General features: G+C 47.3%; 1 protein-coding gene and 1 long non-coding RNA gene across 2 annotated transcripts; one reads left to right on the top strand and one right to left on the bottom strand.

Annotated features, from left to right (window-relative positions):
- The first annotated feature begins 10,221 nt into the window (after positions 1 to 10,221).
- On the top strand, positions 10,222 to 12,083 carry LOC116436326. Its single transcript, XR_004236970.1, has 2 exons — positions 10,222 to 10,324; positions 11,279 to 12,083. It is a non-coding gene; the product is annotated as an uncharacterized LOC116436326 (long non-coding RNA).
- A 653-nt stretch (positions 12,084 to 12,736) lies between these two features.
- LOC116436272 (keratin-associated protein 6-1-like) lies at positions 12,737 to 14,465 on the bottom strand. The gene is made up of 2 exons (XM_032093325.1): positions 14,364 to 14,465; positions 12,737 to 13,524 (listed from the first exon to the last, which is right to left on the bottom strand). The coding sequence occupies exon 2, from the start codon at positions 13,500 to 13,502 to the stop codon at positions 13,137 to 13,139; it is 366 nt and encodes a 121-aa protein (XP_031949216.1). The 5' UTR covers positions 13,503 to 13,524; positions 14,364 to 14,465; the 3' UTR covers positions 12,737 to 13,136.
- Positions 14,466 to 15,255: the final 790 nt, after the last annotated feature.

The following is a 15,255-nucleotide window of genomic DNA, read 5'->3' as shown; positions in this document are numbered from 1 at the left end:
CCCTCCTGTCTTCTGCCACCTGAGCCAGGATGAAGCTGCAGCCCCTGCTGAGGGGTGGCCCAGCAGCCCCGGGAGCTGCAGGGTCCCCATCACCTGCCAGGGTGACCCTGCAGCCCCTCAGCCGGCGCCTTTGGGGTTTCCAGCACTGCCTCCACCAGCTCCCCCCTCTCTGCCATCCCACCCAGCTGTGCTGACCCTCGGGTGAGGGTCTGCCCTGCTCTGCCCAGCTCCGAGACTCCTCACCCACCCTGGGAAGGGGGAACCTCTGGGGTGGAGCCCTGGGTTGTGCCTTGCTGCTGCCTTAGGATTTTTGTGTTTCCAGTGCACTGTAGCTGTGCTGGTTTGTCTCTTGCTGACACTGCCTACGGCCTGCTTCATCCACAATAAAGAACCTGCATTGCATGAACAATTTGGCTTCTGGTTGGTTTTTATGAGTTTGGTCCTCTGGTTTTCCATGTTGAGCTGGGATATGTTCACAGAACCCCAGGATCATTAAGGTTGGGAAGACCTCCAAGACCATCATCCAATCTTTGACTGGTCCCCACTCTGTCACCGTGCCCAGAGCTCTGGGTGCCATGTCCAGTTGTTCCTTGGACAGTTCCAGGGATGACAACTCCAAACCTCCCTGGGCAGCCCCTTCCAGTCCTGACCACCCCTTCCTGGAAGAAATTCTTCCCCAGATGAAGCTCAAACCACAACATTTATCATCAGGAGGCAGATGAATGACCAGGGCTTGTGAGAGGTTCAGCAGCTCAGACACCTTTGTCTTGTAGCACACAAAGGATGGAGATGAGTCATGATCCCTGTTCCAAGGGACAGGTTTAAACGGAAAAGTTTCAATTAATTTATTTATTCCTTTGTGGTCCTGCAACCAAAAACTGCAATGTCTTCACTTTTTTCCACAGTCGATAATTTCAGAAGTTCAAAGCACCTCTCAGACGCCCGTAACTATTTTGTGGATTTATAGGCTGTTATTAGTCTATTTAAAGCCTAATTCTCTTCTCAGACGCTCCATTATTTAAAAAACAGTCACTTCAGAGGTACAAGTTGAAGCAGTTCGATGTTTGCTTTCGTCAGAATTTATTTTATACCTTTCAAACTTTTCATTCAAATGTGGCTCTGCACAAACAGCCACGGGAGACCCAACAATGAACTGCTTTGTCTCCTCATCCTCCAAATTCGGATTTATTTCTAGTCTTATCTTTAGATTTCTTTGAGTGAGCAAAACATATGTTAAAATTCCATTAATTTTAACTCTTTAGCTGTTAAAAGTAGCTAAATCAGTCTGTAGAGCTGAGACAGTAGAATTTATTTCAGTCTCAATTGGTTTTACTTGTGCATCCTGAGACACATGAAACTTTCCAGTTTTTACTTAGGAATTTGTCTGTAACTCCCCAGATTTTATTGATTAGCTTTAGTTAGAGAAAAGATTGAGATTATGACCAGTTGCCGCTAAATTTAGAGGCCTTAATGTCAGGATACAGCTTGAACAGCAACTTGAGCTGTGCTTCTGAATGGATAAATCAATCAAAATTCATCAAAAGCCTTGGGAAAGCTCCATCCTGAAATTTGCTGGAAATATAATCTCCAGTTTTACTGGGAAAGGTTTTCAATGAATTTTACTTTCATATTTTACGCTGAGCCCAAGCCAGGTCTGCTCCCTTGGCGGGACTGTGCCCTGGGAGATCTCCAGAGGTCCTTTCCAACCCATAGTTCTGGGATTCTGGGATGCTGGCATCGCCTCTGTGTGTTCGAAGGGCAGCAATTACACTCACAATGAGGGTTCGAGGGTTTAACTGAGCTTTCAGAGCTTGTTTGAGCCCAGACTCTGAGGCCAGCACCGGGCTATTACAAGGTTGTTGCTGCCGCCATTCAGGTACCTCGGTCATGAATAATTTGAGTCACTCCTCATCCCAAGGACCAGCCGGGGAACTCCACACTTCCATTGTCATTCCGATGGAGCCTGGGAGCAACGCTTGCACTCACCTGTCCTGACCAGCACTTCATGAAGTGAAGGTAAAGTGAAATTTTCTGCTCTGGAATAGATCAGGTCTCTCCATCCAGAAAGATGGAAAAATTCCACACACTGCCAGCACAAAAGCATGGGAGAAAGAGGGGTTTTCTCCCAGCTTCTTGTCTTATCCCCCAAAATTTAATTAATGTGTAGCCAGTCTGTGCCTTAGTGATTTACAGATTGTGTCATGTCCAATGTCTGCACTCGAGCTGGGATGTGAAAGCAAATTTAAAGGGGTATTTCCAAATATTTCCTAGGAAATTCTGGAATTGGAATTCATTTTCTGAGATTCTGCTGAGCTATTATTGGTTTGCAAAATGTGTGCTTGGGTTCAGCTGAGCTGACAAGGAGTTTCACAAAAGCCACAGGGTGCTGTGGCTCCATAAAACATCAAGCTGGGGACAAAAATCTGTGTCCATGCAAGCCAGAAAAAGCAAACCAGGGCCATTTTATGATGCTGTAACGTTTTTAATAAGAGTAAAGCTCACATTCACAACCTAAAGTAGCACAGAGAGCAGAAAGAATGGGCACCACATTAATTTATATGTGCAGAAAATCTCCCGGTTTCATTGGAACAATTTTGCTGTTGATTTTCCACTTCCAGACTTTTCCACTTGCTTCCAGTCCAATGAAACGAAGCCGATTGGATGATTTAGGGTTTCTCTGACACAGTTTCAAAGGCATTTAAGTCAGAAATGCATCCCTAGGACAGGCACAACCCAGGTTTCATTAAATTTAGCTGGGAAAGAGCTATAAAAGAGTTATTTGTTAACAAGTACTAAACCCTGTTTCCTTTACATCAGCAAACCCAGTGAGGGGTAAGAAATACAGCAGAGAAAAAGGAAAACAAAACATTTTGGAAGAACACTGAAGAAGCTTTACAGGAACCCCGAGCTCTCCCAAGGGCTGCATCTTCCCGTCGCAGTCCTGGACTCGGAGCTCCGGCAAAGCCTCCCCGGAGCAGCAGCCGTGAATTCCATCATTAATTCCCAGTCCCGGTTCCCTATGAAACCCCCGTGGATTTAGCAGGGGTAGCAGCTTCCGTAGGAGTATCTCTGGGTGTAGCAGGTGGAGTAGGGGGAGCAGTAGCGCGGGCTGTAGGAGGGGCAGCAGTCGCGGTAGCCACAGAACCTCCCGTAGTAGCCCTGGTAGCCACAGGGGCTGCTGCAGTCGTAGCTGCGGGAGCTAAACACGGTCCCGTAGCTGCAGGGGGAGTAGCAGGAATCCTCACACTGCCGCTGGTAGTAGAAAGTCATCTTGGAGCTGGAGGGAGGCGAGTCTGGAAGGCAGGAAGGGAGAAAAAGCCTGTGAGGTGTGTTCCCGACAGGGAGTAAATCCCGAGTAAACGCTGCAGGGAAGGAAGAGACAGGAAACCACTGCCACTGTCCTCATCCTTTGTTCCATCCCGAATTTAGTGCCAGTTCTTCCCCCTAATCCTCCACTCTGATTAGCCTTCCTGGGCTTTCCCACACAGCCCCACTGAAAAACGGGATTGTGAACCGTGACCCTGCGTCAAAGCAGGGCTGGCAGGGAATGGGCTGGAAAATCCTTCAGAGCTGCACTGAGACGAAGACTTGAAGGGAAAAGGGCATCCGTGCAGGACTGAGACTCTTTCAAACACTTAAATATTAAAAATCCATGGAGAAAAGACTGTTTTGCATAGGAATAACGCCTAAGTCACAACCTTAATTCCCTTTAGCTGCAGCACTTGTAGATTAGCAGGGAAATAAAGGAGGAAGAGCAGCATCAAATTCATCCCTTCATCATCCACTCGAATTTCCCAGATCTTTCCCGACTTACCCTCGTCTACAAGGAGGAGAAGGCAGGAGAAGAGAATGATTTCTCCTCAGGGATGCGGGGGTTTTTATGGAGCTCCCAGTCCCGCCCCACACGTGGAACACGTGCCTGCTCCCTGCGCCAGCTCCAATTTCCAGCCTGTGAGGTGGGAATTTTCCTTCCCTCATTGATATCCCGCTGCTCCCCGGGGTTTCTGATTATGGGTCCAGCACCGTGACAGGGCAGCTCCGCCCGCCAGGTCCCTTTCATCCCAAAACCACTCCGGCTAATTAAGCCTTGGTATCATCGTGCTGAATTTGCTCTTTGGGACAGCGACGACTCCTCGGAATCAGCAAAGACCTGCGGAATTCCGAACGCGGCAGGTTTGGAAGAGCAGCGAATGTGCTTTGTTGTGCTTTGTTGTGCTTTTTTTCCCCCCGCCTCTGGAACACTCATGGAAGGGAAGCACAACCCCTGCTTTTCATGGATTTCATAACTCCTACTAACACATCAGCACGTTCCTGCCGATCCCTCCCAACATTTCCGGTGACTTCCAAAGGGGGAACGAGCAGCTCTTTGATTTGGAGCCGCCGTGCAAGGGGATATTGATTCAGCCAGAAAATTGGCCTGTAAGCATTGAAATGGTATGCCTGGGATGTATTTTTAGAGGGGGAAAAGCTCCCAGAGACCCAATTCCGAAGCTATAAATTACAACTTCAATAAAGCCAGGGAACAGGACACCCCAATCCACGTTTTTAGAGCGAGTGTTACATAACAGCCGGGCGTAACAACGTGGTGTTAATATTGAAATAATAAATCTCTTTGTGCCTGAAAATATTTAATAAGTCTTAATGAAGGCTTTGATACTCGAAATTCAGAGAAAGGCCCAGAACTCATGATGTGCTGCCTGTCATTATCCTCCCTTGGGATGGGAGTAAACAGCAAAACAGGGTTTTTGGAGGTGAAGGTCACCAGGGAACCCCAGGCTGGGGCTGCACCTCCACAGGGCTCAGCATTATTCATCTTCATTAGGGTGAATTAAACACCTCAACAATATTGAGAAGAAGTTACATTAAGTCATTTTTAGAATTTGGAGGATTTATTGGGAAAACTGCAGTTATTACAGAGATAAATCCCTGGGGTTTTTATCTTTGTCCTTGTCAGGAACCCCTGAGTGAATCGTTTTCTGATCTAAGTAAAAACAAACACTGAGCAGATCTTTTTGGACCAGCAAGATTTGCCTTGCTTGGGCTGGCTCTGCAGGAAATTGTGAGTGGATTTCATAAAACAAGCCTGGAGATTTCAAATATCATAAAATGAACCTGGAGATTTCAAATATCGTTATTTCTGCTTGAAATAATTTAGACTTGTTGGGGATTTCCAGCTGCTTTAAGGTTCTCATAAAGTCGTTGATGTCTGGTTTCATTCAAATGTATTTCCAGTCTTGGAAAAGGATCCCCACTTCTTTCTACGACTTAGGAGTTTGTTGAAGTTTGGTCGAATTAATTAAGAATATTTTTTTTTTAAATATAAATAAAAATAATATAAATATTCTGGCCTAAAAATACGATTTTGAAATAAACCCAAACCATAAATTGTTTCTAGGGATTTTCGTTTTGAAAAATAATTTAAATTCTTTCTTCCTCAGATGAACCCAGAGTCATTACAGGTTTCATATATTGACCTTTGTCCATTCATCCCAAATTGGGATTGCAAGCATCCATTAATTCTGCTCTCAATATCCTTCCTTCCTTTTCCAGCTATAACTCAGGATTTCGCCACCCTAATTCCGCAAATGTAATTGACCCAGGAAGTCTGAACATGAAAGAAAAGAGCAACACAAAGTCATCCTTTTGGCAGCCAAGAACTGAGTAACGATCCCAAAGCCAGGAAAACAATTCCATCAGCTGCAGGAATGACGTGCACAGGGTGAGTTTGGGATGTGATGAAGAGGAGTTTAAAGCACCAGAGGCTGGGGCAGATAAATGTATAAAAGGGAGAGAAATCTGAGGCTCTCCATTCGCACCTTCAGCCTCAGCTCTCGCTCAGCGTGGTAAGTCAGGCTTAAGGGGCTTTGCTGCTGGGTTTTGCTGTAGCAGGGTAGGGGTGGAACTTAAACTTTAAAATTGTATTTTAGAAGTGATTTCATGGCCATGCAGTTCAGGGCTTTTGGTAAAAACGGGGTGTTCAGGTGCCGTGTAGATGTCGAAATTTGGCTTATTTAGACATGCACTGTGAGAAGTGCTTCATTTGATGATATGATGAATTATTTCAGGATTTACTATTGATTAGCCGTGTCAGGGAGGTTTAGGTTGGATAGCAGGGAAAGGCTCTTCCCACAGAGGGTGGCCTTGAATGGAGAGGTTCAGTTGGTTCCTGCGTTGGCCCTTCTCTCCTCTCCCTGTTTTCCATGCTTGCACGGGGTTTCCTAGAAGCAGCAAATTCCTGCTGGATCTCTGGGACAAACCTGATCTTATCTTTCAAGCTGACAGAGGGCAGGTCCAGGTTAGAGTTACTGAAGGAATCATTCCCCGGGAGGGTGGGGAGGCCCTGGAACAGGATATTCCATGGATTCCCCATCCCTGGAAGTGTCCAAGGCCAGGCTGGAGCAACCTGTGGTAGTGGGAGCTGTCCCTGCCCATGGCAGGGCTGGAACAAAGGATGAGCTTTAATTCCCTTCCAACCCAAACCGTTCCGCGATTCTTTGATTCCTCTTTTCCACCACCTTCCAGACTCGCCTCCCTCCAGCTCCAAGATGACTTTCTGCTACCAGAGGCAGTGTGAGGATTCCTGCTACTCCCCCTGCAGCTACGGGACCGTGTTCAGCTCCCGCAGCTACGACTGCGGCAGCCCCTGTGGCTACCAGGGCTACTACGGGAGGTTCTGTGGCTACCGCGACTGCTGCCCCTCCTACAGCCCGCGCTACTGCTCCCCCTACTCCACCCGCTACTTCCAGAGATACTCCTACGGCAGCTGCTACCCCTGCTACCAGTGCTAAACCCAGCGCCGGGCAGGAAAAACCCCCAAAATCCGTGTACAAGGCCCCGCGATGAGTTTTGCTCTCGCTCAACTCCGCTGACGGCAGCTGCGGACAGGTCCTGAGGGTTTGGGATCTCCTCAACGCCTGCTGAGTTACTCTGAATAATTCACTTTTCTCGCTGTTCCTTCTCAGTCTTTGGGGATGAAATTGTGTGTTCTGAGGTGTAACTTCACAGCAGGAGGTGCGAGAGCCTCCAACACCAGCTTTACTCGCCAAACCTCTGCTGTGAGGTGCAGCAACTCCTCGGTGTACGATCATGTGAACCTCTGGCTACTCCTGTGCTACTCCAAGCTGTAACTTCTTCATAGTCTCATTAAAAGATCTCTTGCATCACGCTGCTGCCTTCGGTTATATTTTAATGTTCTTTTTAATATTCTGTTGGGCTTCGCTAACTATTTACTCGACACACAGGAAAAAACGTTTAAAAGAGGTGCTGATTTCAGTCACAGCAGGGTTTCAGAAAAAAATAGGGAAAAGTGGATCATAGCTCAAGAAATTTAGTAATTAAGTGATTTTTATGTGCACACACAAATATTCCCTATTTGTGAGCAGTTAGAATTGTTTGATTTCTGCATAATCTTATTACTGACAGGATAGAAGATGAAATGCCTCTGCACTGATAAAAGAAAAGTTAAAGACAAAATAGGGTTAAAGTTAAGGACAAAAAAGCTAAAGACAAAACAGAGTTAAAGTTAAGGACATAAAAAGTTAAAGCCAAAATAGTTAAAGACAAAATCTGGAGAGAAAAAACACATTTTGGTAAATTTTTTAGAAGTACGTTTTAACACAAAATTTTGAAATATTTGTGTTTGCTCTGGCCTAAATGCCAGCCCAGAACAGCTGGAAAAATGCATTAAATGAAGGAATAAAATAGAAAAAAATTCTTTAGCAAATGAAGATGGTGAAAAGCACTGAAGTTTCCTGGGGATGAACAGGTTTTAACCTGTTCCCATAAATCAGAGCACTTCATTAAACGCCTCAATTTATTATTCCCTGGGAATTTGACTCCATGTTTCTCTAATTAATAAGAGGTTCTATAAATTAGATTTCCACCTAATGACCGAACCCTGTCTTGAGTTCTTCCCTGTGTTTGTAGGCACAAAAGTGAGTTCCCATTTCTCCAACTCCATTTTGGATTTTCAGGATTTGGGACATCCAAATTTTGCATTAATTTGGAGCAGGGAAGGAACTTTGGAAAAAGTCCTGCACTTACTGAACTTCCCAGGACAATTCCTGGCCTTTCAGTGTCCCTCAGCTCTTTGGGAGGTGCTTTGGTCACTCAGACATGATCTGACCAATGTAAACAGCAACAAAATTAAATTTATTTGGCCACGTCACAACTTCAATTAAAATAATTGGTTTCCTCGCCATCAGGGATCATTAATCTGTTCTCAACTCAACCCGACAATATAAAAAAAAACCACCTTTTTTTTTGTCTTAAAAAACTTTTTGTCTCCTCCTCAGCTTTAGTGATGGAATCCAGAATGGAGAAGGGAATTAATAGGAGTTAAAATTATAAAACTGTACAACACATCTCATTAATGCTGATTTTCAGCCTCACCTATGGCTTCTCAGCACAAATCAAGAGGCTTTTTTAAAATTCAGCAAATACCTCCCTGTATGACCTTCCCTGCAGTGAGCCAAGCCTCATTTGCATATTAAATGAGGATAATAACAGACATTGGGGAAGTGCTGAGCCTCAACAGAATTTATGGTATCAATGTCCTCCCCAAACAGTCATTAAAAGCTCCTTTGGCAACGTCTGGGTTATTTAAATCCTCCCGGTTTGTTGCTGAAAGGCGCCTCGTGTAACCCAACCAGAACGGCGAAGGGAGCCCCGGGGCTAAGGAAGGTTTTTTCTTTATTTAAATTAATTCCTGACATCCCCTGGAGCAGAGTGACGGAGATCCAGGTGCACCTCACTGGAAAATGCCTCGACAGCAGATCAGGGAGTGATTCCTGCTTCCCTGCCTCAGGAAAATCCCTCCTCAGGGGGAATGTCCAACCCTTTGTGTTCTCCAGCCCGTCAAAGGCAGAGGCTGCTCAGCAAAATCATTTTATCATTTTACCTCCTGTGAATTCCCCTGTCCATTCTGAGACCTGGATTTCGTCACTAAAGCTGAGGAGGACCCCGAAAGTTTTTTAAGACAAAAAATCCTTGGCTCGTTATTATAGATGTGGAATCATGGAAGGACCTTAAAGATCTCCTGATTCCAACCCCTGCCATGGGCAGGGACACCTCCCACTGTCCCAGGCTGCTCCAAGCACCATCCAACCTGGCCTTGGATGCTTCCAGGGATGGGGAATCCATGGAATTACCTGTTCCAGGGCCTCCCCGCCCTCACAGGGAACAAGTCCTTCCCAAAATCCAACCGAAATTCCCCCTCTGTCACTCTGACCCCATTCCCTGGGTCCTGTCCCTGCAGTTCCTGAGGAAAAGTCCCTCTCCAGCTTTCCTGGAGCCCCTGTAGATCCTGGGAGAGGCTCTGAGGTCTCCACAGGCTGAACATTCCCAGCTCTCCCAGCCTGGATCCATAGGGAAGGGGCTCCAGTCCCTTTATCAACCTCGTGGCTCCTCTGGAGTTGCTCCAACAATTCCACGTCCCTGTAACATTGGGGACACCAGAACTGGACCCAATATTACTGGTGGGATCTCACCAGAGAGAGCAAAGGGGGAGAATCCCCTTCCTCACCCTCCTGCCCACGTTCCTTTGGATGCAGCCCGGCACAGGGATGGATTCTGGGCTGAGCTCACACGGCCAGCTCATGCCCAGGTATCCCATATATAAATCCTATAAATATCGGACACGTGGATGCTATCACAAGACACTGACGCAAGTGAGTTTTTCCAATAATTTCCTCTGGAAAAAAAAAAGAAAAAACCCCCACACCATAAAAATTAACCACATTTCTCAGATGCTGCTTTAATTGATCCCGTGCCTTGGCCTGCACCTCTTCGAGGACAAATTATAGGCAGGAGAAGAACCTGAAAGAATCAATGGAATGCCTGTCATTAATTGTGACGGAAATCCTGGAGCACTCAGGGTAATTCTCTTCCGCTCCCCCGGTGTTTTACGTCACCCCAAAATGTGCAGTGTCCACCTCCCTTGTGGGCCCACAAGGTAAAGAACCAATCCATGGACTCCCAGCTCACCAGGAATTGTGGCCGGAGCTGTTCTGTGTAGCCTCCAGTCCCATTCCCAGCTGTCCTTGGGGTGCTTTCCCAGAAATCCTTTTGTCCTGGAAAGTCTCAAGATGAAAGAATCTCCCAGGCTGTAATCACAGTGCCCAGCCCCAGGAATTCCAAAATTGCCCTAAATGCGGAGGAAAACAATTATAGCAATTGGGCTGCTGATGTACTTCCCAAATTTGCCCCGTGACGAAGGGAAGTTCACGGAGAACTGCTCCGACTTCCACCATGGGAATATAAAAATGCTCCCAACCCCAGCGCTCCTCACACAGCTCCTCTGGGTTTGCTCTTCCCACTGATCTCGGTAAGTCCAGATCCTGTTCTTGCGGAGAATCCTTGAACCTGGGGGGAAATCCTTTGCTCACAGGTGTTTTCTCCCGGTTGCTTTTAATCCGGGGGGCACAGATGCGGGAACATTCCCATTCCTCGGAGACATGGGAAGCCCAGTTTGAAGTTCTGGGTTTCTTTTTTTCCCATGGTGACACCTGGAATTTTCAGGCCTGGGCAGAATCATTGTGCAAGGAGGAAATGACTTTTTGTGGCAGGGTGTTGCAACGGGGAATATGGAAAAGTCCCAGGAATTGTTTTTGTCCCTCTGGAGTCCCCGGGGAAGCTCTGAGCTGCAGGGTTTTAACCTTCACTGCCCAGCAGAGTGTCCTTGCTAGAACTGGCTCTAACAAAGCCGGAATTGCCCAGGAAACGGAATTGTTTATGTGCCAAGATTAAAAGCAGATAGAGAGGTTGGAGACTTAATGAACTCCTTGAGTTGTGCGTGAGCACTTCTAAGAACTCTAGAAAACGCTGTGAGGGATTCGACTCAGACACCGGGACTCTTTCACGCCCCTACCCTGAGCTGGGATTTACCTCAGCTGCCCGTGCTCGGAGGCTGGGCAGCAAACACCCACAGATTCCTTCTTCGGGAAGATTTTTTTTCTTGGAAAGGGTTCTCAGGGTTTGGAAGGGAGGTTTGGAGTCCCCATCCCTGGAGGTGTCCAAGGAATTCCTGGACGTGGCACTCAGTGCTCTGGGCTGGGTGATAAGGTGGGGACTGGGTGCAGGTTGGACTCAATCTTGGAGGTCTTTTCCAACCTCAGCGATCCTGGGATTCTGGGGTTCTGGGATTCTGGGAATCTGTCACATGAAAATCACCCCCAAACCCAAGGGATTCCCTCAACATTTCCACCCAAGCCCACCTCACTCACATCACAACTCTGCTCCTACAAACTGAGCTCACCCTTTTTCTCCCACTCTACTCCAGGTTTGCCTCCACCCCTCCACCCCTCCATCCCAAGATGTCCTACTGCTGCTACTCCCCCTGCTACACCCTGTGCTGCTCCCCCTGCTACCGGACCTACAGCTGCTGCAGCCCCTGCTACTCCCTGAGCAGCTACCGCCGCTCCTACGGCACCTGCTGCAACTACAGGACCTGCACCACGCGCTACTACTACCCCTCGTGCTGCTCCTACTCCTGCTGCTACCCCTGCTGCTGCTAATCCCATGGAAAAATGCCCACAACCGGATCTGCACCAACTGAAGACCAATGGCTGAGCCCACGGCTGCTGTTTGCACAAGTGCTGAGCCCCCAGGATGAAGTTGCTACAAATGGGGGCTTTGCTGTGCTCTAAAACCTCTTGGAATTTCTGCTTTTGCTGTTCTCTCTGTCCGCTCCTTCCTGTCTTTCTCCACGCTCCTGATATTCCGCATTGAAAGCCTCCCACAGCCCCTTCGGCAGCGGGAGGGATGATCTGCAATTTATGTGGAACTTCTCAGGGTTGCTGCAATGGGGCTGAAGGACCTCTGTGAAATCAGATTTGGAGTCATCTGCATTTTCAATAAGCGCTTCCAGCAGGGTGCTGCAGCCCTGGGTAAGGAAGATTTACAACTGTCTCGCCTTTGATCTGGATTTACGAGGACCTGAAGGATGAACAACATGGCTTCAATGTGTTCTGGAGTGCAGTGACTCATCTCCCGGCGCTGCATCCAGGATCCCAAAACTATAATCTTTCTGTATCTCTGCCAGCTCTTTTTCTTATTCTATTAAATACTTCCTGCATTTAAAAAACTCTGGAGATCCAGTTGTTTTCTTGCCTCTGTCCTTGGTTTACGTGGATATTCTGGGAGCTGTGGAATTCTGAAGGGACTTTCCTCAAATCCATGTGCGGCTCTGGGCCCCTCATGGCAAGGGGGACATTGAGGGGATGGAGCATGTCCAGGATGGGAATGGAGCAGCAGGAGAAGGGTCTGGAGAATCCTGAAGGAGCTGGGGGGGCTCAGTCTGCAGGAAAGAAGCTCCAGGGGGGAATTTCTAGCTCTTCCTGGGGGCAGCCAGGGGGGATTTGGCATCTTATCCCAGGGAACAGGGACAGGATGAGAGGGAATGGCCTCGAGCTGTGCTGGGGAGGTTCAGGTTGGATGTTTGGGAAAATTTCTCCCAAGAAAGAGCAGTCACAGGACTGAGGTCCAACCTCTCCAGCGTTACCCTTGACATCTCCAGTCCTTAATCTTGCAGAGTTCGTAATTTTGTCACCCAATCCTTTTGCTGTGAAGGATTTCAAGATATTTGTGTGACCTCCACCTAATTTCTGGCGTTAATTTGAATTTAAAACACGCATACTAAAGAGCAAACAGGATGCTGAGGCTTCCTGAGAATGTTGCACACCAAAGATTTCAAGCTGCTCGAGAAACACAGGTGACAAATAAACCCAGAAATGCTGAATTGATGCAGAAAAAGTCTTTAATAGGAGTGCAAGGCAGATATAATTCGAAAGGGATACAGAATGGAAAGACCACATTCCCAAAGTCACACGACACCCTGCCCGCACCATCCAGTCAGAGGGAACGTTTTGTACAGCATTGCCGAAACCATGGAGATTGGTTTGCTTGGAGAACTGAGGAGAAGATCTGGGTCAAGAGGAGAGTTGGGGCTGAGGCAGCATGAGTGGCATGAAGACAAATCACCGCCAGCCCTTCAGCAGCAGCGCAGAGCACTCGGAGCACCCCGGGGGTGGCTCTTGTCCCCAAGTGGGCTCTGCACACCAAGGGGCTCTGCTGCCAGACTCTCCAGCAATCCACGCCTGCCAAACCCCGTCTGCGTTTCGGGGTCGCTCCCCCCAGCTTTAGCAGGTGTAGCACCCCCCGTAGCCGAACCTTTGGCCGTAGCGGGAGCCAAAGGGGTACCCGTAGCGGCCGGAGTAAAACCCGGGGTATCCGTAGCAGTCCCCAGAGCCGTAGAAGCCCCTACAGCCGCCGTAGAGCCCGCCAGAGCCGTAGCAGTCCCCGGACCCGTAGAGGCTGCGGTAGCCATACAAGCCACCGTAGCCATAGCGGTCCCCAAAGCCGTAGAGGCCACGGGAGCTGTAGAGGCCCCCGTAGCCCCGGTAGCTGCAGGGGCTCCCGCAGTCGTAGCCCCGGTAGCCATAGAGGCTCCCGTAGTTGCAGGAGGAGTAGCAGTCATCCTCACACTGGCCTTGGAGGAAAGTCATCTTTGGGAGATGGAGGTAAAACCTGCAACGGGGAGGAAAGGAAAAGTGGTAAATACTCCAAAGGAGTAGCGACAACGTCAGAGCCCAGAACTTCTTCGCTGGTCCTGTGACACCAAGAGCAGAGGCGAAATTATGACCTCAGCTCCTCATTACACCCCGTTTGTATAATCTGCTCATTTACCCACTGTCTTTAAATTATTTTCTATTCTATGTTCATATAGATTTAATATAATCATATTAAAGTATTTCTGTACTCCTGGGATTGGAGGAGCCCCTGACTATGGAATCAGCGGCCACAGATCAAAACCTTGATGCTGCCTTAGGGTTTTTTCTGAGAGAACCTGGTTAGGAACCCTAATTTTCTTTTAGGATATCAGCTTTTCATGGAGCTCTGCATTCCCAACTCCATCAGGAAAGTATTTCCAAAGTTCTACTGTGATAACACCCTTCAGTTTTTGGGTCCATCGCTGCAAGCCCCATTTCAGTGCTTTCCACCCATTTTAATTTGCACCTGGAAATGCTGAGAGCCCACAGAAGAAATCACGGAGCGTGAACACACATGAGAACATCTGTGCTGCCAAACAGACCTGAAATCCCCCTTAAAACAGAAGATTTAAGGAAAAATCCACCAAGAGTCATGGTGGGGAAACCCTTTCCTACCTCTGCTGTCCTAAAATCCCTTATGAGGGAATCCAGGTACCAACAGGACCAGGAAAGTTCCACTTGCAGCTTTAAAACTCGAACCCAGCAAGCCCAGATAAAAGGAACAGAGAAACCTGACAGTTCAGAGGAGCCACAGTCCTACAAAAAATTCTGGAAGGAAAATTCCCAGTCCAGAGGAGGAAAGGAGGAAAAGCTTACCGAGTTCACCGGGAGGAAGAGGCAGGAGAGCTGATGAGGAGCTTTGAGCTCCGAGCCCTTTTTATACTCCAGCTTTCCCTCCTGGCTTATCTCAGACGCCCTGTGGATTCAAAAGGTTTGGAGCCGTATTAGCTGGGAAACAAATTTGCCTGTACACGTCATATCTTCAATTAATATAATCTTCCTCATTGTTTGGGTTTATTAGTGTGTTCCCAGCCTCCCGTGTGTCCCACATATTACAGGCTTCTTTCATCTTCACATTTTCTGGGCCAACAACATTCCTGATACCATTTTATTGTCTCTGTTGTCAAATCCGAAGCTTATTTTGGCGTAATATAAAAGCCATTTCTAATTTCTCCAAGTCATTGGAGAGAGAGGAGTTTTCAGTAAAAAAGGAAAAATTTTCCACATGCTTGAAAATATTTGTGTTCAGTAGAAAGATGCACCATGGGGTTTTATTTAAAGGAAATGTAAACATAGGGATTTTATGTTAAACCTCATCAACTTCAGAAAAAGGACCAAAACTATAAATAAATCTTAATTCCATTCCTCCAAAGTACTCCTGAATCAAAGCCATGCTGCTGCAGGAGCAGGAAGAATGTTTTTAACAAAACTACAACCGCATTTTTTGCAGTGCTGTTCACTGGAGGGTTTGACCCAAGTTCAGCAGAGCAAAGTGGAGAATTCAAGGCTGAACTTGATCTGGCAATAAAGAAATGATCAGGATTAGCACTAAAAGAGCATTACATGAACACCAAAAGAACCCTGTTGGTACGTTTTCCACGAAGTATCACCATGTGTAGACATGACGATAGTGAGGAACGCTGGAGGTTAGGGCAGAACTCCTTGGGTGACCTTCACCTAATTTCTGGCATTAATTTGAATATAAAAT

Source organism: Corvus moneduloides, chromosome 29 (genome assembly GCF_009650955.1).
Source record: "Corvus moneduloides isolate bCorMon1 chromosome 29, bCorMon1.pri, whole genome shotgun sequence".
NCBI classification, from domain to species: domain Eukaryota; kingdom Metazoa; phylum Chordata; class Aves; order Passeriformes; family Corvidae; genus Corvus; species Corvus moneduloides.
Note: the sequence above shows the minus strand (reverse complement) of the source record. Positions and strands in the feature narration are given on the sequence as shown.